This window comes from Salminus brasiliensis, chromosome 9 (assembly GCF_030463535.1).
Source record: "Salminus brasiliensis chromosome 9, fSalBra1.hap2, whole genome shotgun sequence".
NCBI lineage: Eukaryota > Metazoa > Chordata > Actinopteri > Characiformes > Bryconidae > Salminus > Salminus brasiliensis.
The window spans coordinates 2,391,934-2,402,362 of NC_132886.1; the positions used below are offsets into that span (position 1 = coordinate 2,391,934).

At 46.9% G+C, this 10,429-nt stretch overlaps 1 protein-coding gene across 2 annotated transcripts in view; it reads right to left on the reverse strand.

Annotated features, from left to right (window-relative positions):
- The window catches only part of tbc1d14 (TBC1 domain family, member 14), a 43,729-nt gene extending 33,792 nt beyond the window's left edge, over positions 1–9,937 (reverse strand). Inside the window, exons 1-4 of one of the 2 annotated variants that reach the window (XM_072687132.1) lie at positions 9,644–9,937; positions 9,072–9,222; positions 1,334–1,979; positions 1,073–1,172 (exon numbers count right to left, since the gene is read on the reverse strand). In XM_072687132.1, the coding sequence (XP_072543233.1) occupies positions 1,073–1,172; positions 1,334–1,979; positions 9,072–9,132 (807 nt within the window). In that variant the 5' untranslated portion in view covers positions 9,133–9,222; positions 9,644–9,937. Of the gene's footprint in view, positions 1–1,072; positions 1,173–1,333; positions 1,980–9,071; positions 9,417–9,643 lie in introns of those variants that run through there. The other variant, XM_072687133.1, reaches the window with a different exon arrangement.
- Positions 9,938–10,429: the final 492 nt, after the last annotated feature.

Sequence of the window (10,429 nt, forward strand, 5' to 3'; positions counted from 1 at the left end):
CAAACTACACCCATTCACCCATATCTCTCCGGACCCTTACCCACCCATAGCCCCAAATACCCCTACCCACACCCATTCATCCACACCATAGGGCACAATATCCCTACCCATCCATACCCCTAAATACTTCTACCCACACCCATTCATACCCTTAATACCCCTAACCACCCACCCACACATTTATTCAGGGGTATGTTGATGCACATTCACTCCTTTTTTCACTCGCTTGCCCTATACCTTCTATACCTTCTATTTACACAATTGTATAATTATAATAATAATAATAAATATAATAACTTTAATTTAATGACTGTATTCTACTCACACCTCCTCATCAGCTCTGAAAGGAACTTTATTTATACTACATTAACACAGAGCTCAGAACCTGCAGCACCTTTAACACTGACAGACCCCCTCCCTGCTGCTCAACTCACAGCTACTCCGTTTCACACACCTACCCCCACCCACCCACGTTACTATGGAGCTGAATGTGGCTGGAAACTGAAGTCACCTGATCCCACCTGATACAGTTACCGACACTGATATACTGATAGAGAAAGAAGAGGGGGAGAAAACAAAGAAAGGACGGACAGACGGACGGACGGACGGACAGATGTGTAAAGCAAACGAAGAGAGCAGGGATGTAGGGATTTCCTGACCCTCCTGACTCTGGGTTGGGCCTGGGACTGATCCAGGCTATTTACAGCCTGATGCATGTCTGACCCTGTGTTAGAGCTCCATAAACATCACTGTTCCCTCATTTTAAGAACCCCGGACCTACCGTATGGACACTGTGCAGTGTTAAAGCAGTGTGATAACACCAGTGGCCAGCAGGGGGAGTCCAGGAGGTTTCTACATTCAAATACAGCACAAGCACAATCACACACGTGTTGCAATCTCTCTCCACTGAGGAATTACGCCATGTAAGCTAACGGCAGAGAGGTGACCCTGCTCAGAATTCACTCCAGCGCCCCCAGTGAGCTCTGCGGCCTTTACACAGCCTTCCGAAACCCTCAGGTTCAGCTCGTCACCAATAAACTGGGGAGCAGTTCGGTTCAGTTCGGTTCCTCACCTTCAGCGCTTTGTTAGGCACTCGACCAAACAGCTTCCAGCCCAGCTCTCGGTGACCATCCACAGCGTGACCCTCCTTCAGCTTCTTAGAAAAGAGATTTCTAGACCAGAGAGAGAGAGAATTTATTTTTCCACCCCTTTGTTTCTATTACCTCACCTTCATATAAGCTTTATGCAAATAAGCTCCGTTCTGATTGGCTGCCTCATACTGGGCTGAAACACTAGCTCCAGTGTGAATGGGCGGAGCTAAAAGCTGTATTACCTGTTGAGGAAGCTCATGATGGGACTCGTCCTCCTCTGTCTAAAGTGCTCAGGTGTTGATGTCCCCTGGTGGTGGTGGTGGTGATGGTGGTGGGGCAGCTGCAGGTCGCCGGAGGGCGTAAGCGGCGCGTCCGAGAACCGCCCAGCTCCACCGCCGCCACCACCTCCGTCTTCAAAGGTGACAACGGCGCTGGAGTCCGACGTCACCACAAAGTCGATGATGTCATCGTTGCTAAGGGACAGCGTGGTGGACAGCTCTGTGCTCAGGCTGGACACGCTGCAGACGGAGATGTCGTCGCTGCGGTTCAAAGCTCCGCCCCCTGCACGCACGCCGCCGGGAGGGCTGAAGAGGCGCCACTCTGAGCCGCTGCGGGGGAAGGTGGAGGATTTGTGCAAGGTGCCGTCTGCGGACTCCAGCGTCAGCGTGGCCGGACCCTCGTCGTTTGGACCGAAGGTGTGGACGTGGACATGTTCGGAGGGGTTTACCTCCAGCGTGGGGATCCCGGAGTCCTGTGAGGCCAGGCTGTGCTGGTCATCCTCATCACAGGGGACGCTGGACAGCAAGGCAGGACTGTAGCTGGGGACGGCGCTCGGGTGGTCCGGAGTGCACGGTCCAAGCGGAGAGCCATTTTCAGCAGCGTGTGGACCTGCAGAGACATGTGTCCTAGTTAGACTTAACGCAAGTCTCGGTGTCTTTAGTTTTACACTGAAGCTACAAGGCTAATGCAGCTAACAAGTAATGGAAGCTTACGTACACCAATTAGCATTATGTGGTGATCCCCTCCGGTACCTTTCATCACTTTTATTGATTTAATCTAGTTTTTAATTGATTGATTTCAAAAACATAAGACTGGCGTTAACTACACTTTTTCCTAAAACCATAACCAACTACATGTCCAAATGTTTGTGGACACCCCATCTAATGAATGCATCCAGCTACCTAGTCCCTCTAGAAAAGTACTTCCAATAGAATAGGACTCTCTGGACATTTATTGGCTCCATGCTGCCTATAGCCTCTAGGTGTGGGCTAGAGGGGTATAAAGCCCCCCAGCATCGAGAAGCTGTGAAGCAGTGGAAGAGCTGTGTTCTCTGGAATGATGGTGGTGGAGCTCCATCCAGTACTTAAAGTTGTGGATGATGAGGTGGGGTGGTGATCATCATCCATGCAACATCCTGACCTCACTAAAGCTCTTGTAGCTCAATGCAATCAAATCCTCACAGCAATGCTTCTCCAAAATCTAGTAGAAAGTCTTCTTCTCTGGACAGTAGAGACAGTCTGGCACTGTTACAACCAAGACCAACGCGAGAGCTCCACACCCTGTTCTGATGTGGCGTCAGGCTGTGAGCTGAGCTGGGTGAATGTGAAGATGAAGAAAGCTGACAGTGAGGGTGTTCATCAACCTCATTAATTCCACTCCTCTGTCGTCTACAAAGCATGGACTCGAAAATCCAGTTTCAGTTAACTGCCACACAAAGCTATAATGACTGAGCTCAGGGCGAGGAGTGGTGAGTAAAAAACTCCTGCACATTAAGGTGGTGCAGCTCCAGAATCTCAGAGCCACCCCCGTACCTTCACAGAGCCTGGAGCGCAGAGACGGCACAAACACACCATTTCTTCTTTGTCCAGAACTGAAATCTGGAGTGTAAGCCAATATAGATCTGTTACAGGATCACACCATATTCACATTTCCCCTGACGATCCCATCCAGCAACCTAATATCAACCCATACACCATCTATACGTCCTATAGTGCATCCAGTTCCATACTCATACCAACCCTTAGCCATCCACACTCACCCATACCCACCCATACCCCATCCATACTCACCCTTACCCCATCCATTCTCACCCTTACCCACCCTTCGCCATCCACACTCACCCATACCCCATCCATACTCACCCATACCAACCCTTAGCCATCCACACTCACCCATACCCACCCATACCCCATCCATACTCACCCTTACCCCATCCATTCTCACCCTTACCCACCCTTAGCCATCCACACTCACCCATACCCCATCCATACTCACCCATACCAACCCTTAGCCATCCACACTCACCCATACCCACCCTTAACCCATTCATACTCACCCATACCCCATAATGTACTGGAACACAAATCAGCAGATAAAGTTAAATCTAATATAATTCCACACAGAACTCCAGAAATGGGCACAATTATTCACACTCTTAGGAAACGATAACAAGCCGTTTCCTGTAACCATGCCCGTTTCTCGCACCTCTCAACTGGAATTCTGGACCACTCTTCTTTTGGAGCCAACTGCTTCAAGTCTCTCATTGCTGGCCACTTCAGAACTTATATGCTTGGAGTCATTGTCCTGCTAGAAGACCCATGACCTCTGACTGAGACCCAGATTTCTGACACTGGGCCCTACATTGCAGTCCAAAAGTCTTTGTTAGTCCTAAGCTTTGGGCTCCAGTGGCAGAAGCAGCAAAACAACCCCAAAACATCCCTGAACCTCCACCATGTATGACTGCAGGGGCCGTGTTCTTTTCTACAAAGGCCTCATTTCATTTTCTGCTAATACTACAACGATGTGCCTTCCCAAAAAGCTCATCTGGTCTCCCAGGAGGACTGCGGCTTCCTCGGGTGAGTTCTGGCTAACTCTAGTCTCTGTGTCAACAGTAAGGTCCTTCAGGGTCTCCTACCATAGCTCCCCGTTTTGTTCAGAAGGTGACGAACAGTGCGAGCACTTATATTCGTTCTTCTGCATCCACGTCCAGGGAGGTTAGCTACAGTTCCATGAACTGTAAACTTCTTAATGACGTGTGAACACAGTCAACACAGGAACATTAAGATCTCTGGAGAGATCTCTGGACTCTTTCTTTTCTCCATGCTCAGTGCGTAACCAGGAACTCAACACAAATAGGTGCCACTAATTCTGTCCAATCCATTTGAAGAGTTCTGTGTGGAACGATATCGGATGTGACTTCAGATTTCTCTGCTCTGCTGGCTTGTGTTGTTCCAATGCAGACGAAGGAAATATAACATATGAACACTTAAAGCCTTTGGAATCGCAACTGGGAGAAGTAGAGCGTGTTCTGATAGGAGTCCAGGGTTCGTCCAGTAGGCTATTCGGGTCCTGGACCAAAGTCAGAATTGTCATTTAGACGATACAGCCGGAGCGCACAACTAAACGAGACTGCGTTTCTCCAGGCTCCAATGGGCAAATATAGCACCAAATAATTACGCTAGACCAGTAGACAGAACTGACAGACACAGCAAATATACATAGAACAGAATAATACATAAACATACTTTAGATTTACCACAGGCTATTACATATGGAACTGTCTGGGGAATAGGAGCGGAAAAATGGTGACTTCGTTACCTTAAAACAATGAGGGTCTATCAACTTCACACCTGCCTCACCGGGGGGCTCAGAAAACCAGCGTTATCAGCATATCAACATCAAAGGCGGTGGAAACCAGCGAGCTTCGGCAAACTGACATCAAAGAGCAGCTGAATCAGAGTTTGAATGTCAGGTAATGCACGGTCATCGCGTATTTGTGGGGTATAATAACTCTTTAAGCGTGAAGAAGCAAATACGATTACCGCAGTGTACAGTTCTGTTAGGCCAGCGTGATGTTGTGCAGACTGATGGTCTGTACAGTGGACCGGAGTGTGTACTTTGCATTGGTCATTCAACATTAATACAGAATATTATGTAGCGCTCATTGCACTGCGATGTGTTGCACATTGCACACTTTCTATTTCCATTTTGTTTAATAGTGAATATTAGCGATGTATATTTTAATATTTTTTTGAATCCACATGTTTCATAGGTTTATATCCTTATTGTTTGATGTGATCGGGCATTTCTGTATCTGTATGTGCAATCTCTGAACCTCTGAAACTTATTTCCAGTAGACTGGACTACTGCAATGCTCTGATTACAGCTCTCCCGAAAACGTCAACTGAGAAACTACGGCTGATTCAGAACTCTCCAGCCAGACGTTTGACCAGAACTAGGAAGAGAGAGCACATCACTCCAGTTCTAGCTGCACTGCCCTGCTTCCTGTTTCTTAAAGCGCTTCTACTCGTATATAAAGACTGTAGCCACAAATTATTCATCCCTTTCATCACAAGCATCTTCATCAGCTCGTGCTTAGTAGAGAGCCCTTCTGCTGTTCTGACCCGATGTTAACGTGATGCACAGCCAGACTCCAGCTTCTGGTAGCAGCTCTCCAGTTCATGAAAACTCTTGGGTTTGCTGCTGCAACCACCTTCTTCAAATCCCATGTGGTTCAGGTCAGAAAGAGGCCCACTCCAGAACCTTAAGAACCTAAAACCAAGCCTTAGTGGACTTGGAAAACGTCCAGTTCGGTTTCATCACTCCACTCCTGGAGCTTTTTGGGCTTGAAGAATGAAGCCTACGCTAAAACAAAAAGAACACCTTGTCTACAGTGAAGCATGGCGGTGGGTCAGTGATGCTCTGGGGCTGCTTTGCTTCCCCTGGCTCTGGAAAGCCTGCAGCGTATCGAGAGAGGGCAAAATTGAGTCAATCAAGTGTCAGGAAGCCCAAGAGAGAACATCATGCCTTTTGTGAAGAAGCTGGAGCTTGGGTGTTATTGGACCTTGCAACAGGACAATGACCCCAAGCATACCTCACAGTCCATCAAGGCTTGGTTTCAGAAGAAGTCCTGGGAGATTTTGGAGTGGTTGTCACAGTCGCCTGACTTGATCCTCATAGACAGTCTTTGGTGGGAGTTGAGGAAGACGGTTGCAGCAGACGGTTGCTTGTGGTGAAGGAGTTTAATTAAAAGTAGTATTTTGGGCTGAATCTGGAGAAAGCACTTTAAATTATTATTATAATTTGATTGAGTCTGGTTTGATTGGTTTGGCGCAAACAGCTGATGAACCTAATCTGCAGAGTGGGGGTTGAATAATAACGAACGCAACTGTAGCTTAAGGTGCTACGCAAATATAAGGTAAAGTACTGGTTTAGTATTGCTGAACCACCGGAGGTCTTACCAAACCGAAGCTGAAGCTGAAGCAGAGGCTCCTTGGCCCTGTCCTGAGGACTCCAGATGCTGAACATTTGTGTTGCCTTCCTAAACCCCACCTCATAAACCACTTAATGAAGCAACATTCAAAAAATATCTAAATAAAATAGGAGGAAAACCCTGAAGATACTCCGTGGCCTCTTCACGCATGGCTCTGATCGGTCTATGACGGCTGAAAGCTAGCGGCCACTCATCGCACTCTTCTCTCTTCACTGCAGGAAACGACACATCTCTGCTCATCTGACACTTACACACTTCTCTCACACGCATTGCTGCACAGAGCAACACGAGTTTGGTAATACTGGGTTTTGTGCTCCAGCACACACTTCTCCTTCTACAGAGCTCAGTAAGACCTCAGCCAGGCTGCTTGAACCTGACTGCAAACATCTGAACCTTCTCCATCAGCCTCATCTGACCAGTGACTTCACTCTTAATCATCACAGGTTCATAATCAGGCCTCTTTAAACTGGAGAGAGAAGCCTGGAAAAGCCTGAGCCACCACTGCAGAGACTGGGGGGGAGGGGAGGGGGTGAGAGGCGGGGCTATGGCTTGGAGGGGAGGAACTGTTGTTAGGGGCGGGGCAGTCACGGAGGGGCACAGGAAGGACACCGCTGTGACATGGGGGCGGGTCACGTCCTCTGCAGATAAACACTTCTGCACATTTTTATATAAAATTAATGTTCATTCACTGGTTTTAACAAGTATTCTTATTTTATTAATTTGTTTCTAATGTTATATAGAGTTAATTACAGGTAGATACTCTCACTGACCACTGACTTTATGATTTTTTGGGTTTATTCTAATGTTATATAGAGTTAATTACAGGTAGACACTCTCACTGACCACTGGCTTTATGATTTTTTGGGTTTATTCTAATGTTATATAGAGTTAATTACAGGTAGACACTCTCACTGACCACTGGCTTTATGATTTTTTGGGTTTATTCTAATGTTATATAGAGTTAATTACAGGTAGACACTCTCACTGACCACTGACTTTATGTTTATTTGGGTTTATTCTAATGTTATATAGAGTTAATTACAGGTAGACACTCTCACTGACCACTGACTTTATGTTTATTTGGGTTTATTCTAATGTTATATAGAGTTAATTACAGGTAGACACTCTCACTGACCACTGGCTTTATGATTTTTTGGGTTTATTCTAATGTTATATAGAGTTAATTACAGGTAGACACTCTCACTGACCACTGACTATGATTATTTGGGTTTATTCTAATGTTATATAGAGTTAATTACAGGTAGACGCTCTCACTGACCACTGACTTTATGTTTATTTGGGTTTATTCTAATGTTATATAGAGTTAATTACAGGTAGACACTCTCACTGACCACTGACTATGATTATTTGGGTTTATTCTAATGTTATATAGAGTTAATTACAGGTAGACGCTCTCACTGACCACTGACTTTATGTTTATTTGGGTTTATTCTAATGTTATATAGAGTTAATTACAGGTAGACACTCTCACTGACCACTGACTATGATTATTTGGGTTTATTCTAATGTTATATAGAGTTAATTACAGGTAGACACTCTCACTGACCACTGACTATGATTATTTGGGTTTATTCTAATGTTATATAGAGTTAATTACAGGTAGACACTCTCACTGACCACTGACTTTATGTTTATTTGGGTTTATTCTAATGTTATATAGAGTTAATTACAGGTAGACACTCTCACTGACCACTGACTTTATGTTTATTTGGGTTTATTCTAATGTTATATAGAGTTAATTACAGGTAGACACTCTCACTGACCACTGACTTTATGTTTATTTGGGTTTATTCTAATGTTATATAGAGTTAATTACAGGTAGACACTCTCACTGACCACTGACTTTATGTTTATTTGGGTTTATTCTAATGTTATATAGAGTTAATTACAGGTAGACACTCTCACTGACCACATGCCCCCATGGTCAAACTGCCAGTCAGAGTAAAAGACAGGTGTCTATCAGATGAACAGTAGTTACAGTGTCACTGCTCACACCTGCTGTTATCATTACAGAGCTATACACTCAGCACAGCTGCTGGACCAGACCTAATATTCTGAAAGATCCTAAAGCAATAATCAATAATCAATAATCAATAATCAAGTTATACCCTGTCACACACTCCAGGAGGACTAAACAGTGTCTAAAAAGTTCACTTCCATTCGTCTGACTTCATTCATCATTCTTCTTCTTATTGACATTTAAATAAAAAGCCGCAAAACTCGGACAAAAGTATTGGGACACCTGCTCATTCACTTCAGTCTCTTCTGAAATCAGGGCTATTAAAAAAAGAGCAAAGCAGAGCATTGCTGTGAGGATTTGATTGATCACATTCAGCCATAAGAGCTTTCGTGAGGTCAGGATGTTGGATGATGATGATGATCACCACCCCACCTCATCCTCCCCAACTCATCCCATTAAAAGTACTGGATGGAGCTCCACCACCAGACCTTCCACTGCTCCACAGCTCGACGCTGCTGGGGGTCTTTATACACCCCTCTTTACAGCATGGTGCCAACAACAGGTGTGTGTGCATGTGCATTTGCATATCAGCAATAGGTGCAGCTTAAAGTAGCATTAAATGCATTCATCAGAAAGGGTGTCCACAAGTATTTGGACATAACCATGGCTGCTTGAGTTCGGAGGAACGCAGGTACTGTTCGTACCCACCTGTCGCTCCAGTACTCACCAGGCCTGGCGTCTGGGGTCCCCCTGGCCTCTACCTGCTCTCTCGCTGTTATCTGAGCCATCTTCTCCAGGCCGAGCTGCTGCAGGTGGATGCTGAGGTCCTTCTAACTGGTTTCATCACGATGGCGCCTCACCTGTCTGTCTTCACCCCTCTTAAAACACACAAATAAGTGAGAACCTGGTGAGGACACCGCGGCGTCGCACTGACCCTGAGGGCAGGAGGGGAAACGTGCAGGAGGGCAGGCAGGCAGCAGCCGTTAACGTTAGGCTAGTACACTCAGCTGCACCTTCACTTCAACCCGCGGTGTTACACCGGCACCACAACGTCAAACACGGGCTCGGTGTGTTACCGAGGCGCGTGCAAGCGTCCCAAACCTCCCCAAACCTCCCCAAAACCTCCCTGAAACCCCCCTAAAACCCCCCGAGCCCCTAAAACACCGGAGGTGATCTACCTGCAGCCGCCGCCGCCATTTTACAACAAACTTCCCAACAAGTGTGTGTCCGAGCCTCGACCTGCCGACCTGAGGGGCCCTTCTACCTCACCCCCCACCCGGCACCTGCCACTCTCCTCACCTCCACACCGCCTCCGTCCTCTGGAGCGGAGACAGGCGGCCTGCGCGCGGCTCCAGCTCCGGACCCGCGCGCGTTGTTATGAGGAAGTTCAGGCTGCGCGAGAGATGCGCTGCTAACTCCTGTAGCTAGCTAAGCTGCGCGCGCGCCGAAAAGCCGGCGTTACCGCTGTTTTTGGTGTTTAATGCAGAGAGCAGCCCGTCCCCGGACAGCCTGCCGGTCCTCTACAGCGGCACTGTGTGCTTCTGACACTCCGACTCCAGCGCTAAAACTGCAGTACGGAGTTTAGTGAAACGCGAGAGGGAGCCGCTCCAATTCAGACATACCCGCACGGTCCCTACTGACTTCCCCTAGATTCATTTCCTGCCTCACCTGACTTTCCCTAGATTCATTTCCTGCCTCACCTGACTTTCCCTAGATTCATTTCCTGCCTCACCTGACTTTCCCTAGATTCATTTCCTGCCTCACCTGACTTTCCCTAGATTCATTTCCTGCCTCACCTGACTTTCCCTAGATTCATTTCCCGCATCACCTGACTTTCCCTAGATTCATTTCCTGCATCACCTGACTTTCCCTAGATTCATTTCCTGCCTCACCTGACTCTCCCTAGATTCATTTCCTGCCTCACCTGACTTTCCCTAGATTCATTTCCTGCCTCACCTGACTTTCCCTAGATTCATTTCCTGCCTCACCTGACTTTCCCTAGATTCATTTCCTGCCTCACCTGACTTTCCCTAGATTCATTTCCTGCCTCACCTGACTTTCCCTAGATTCATTTCCTGCCTCACC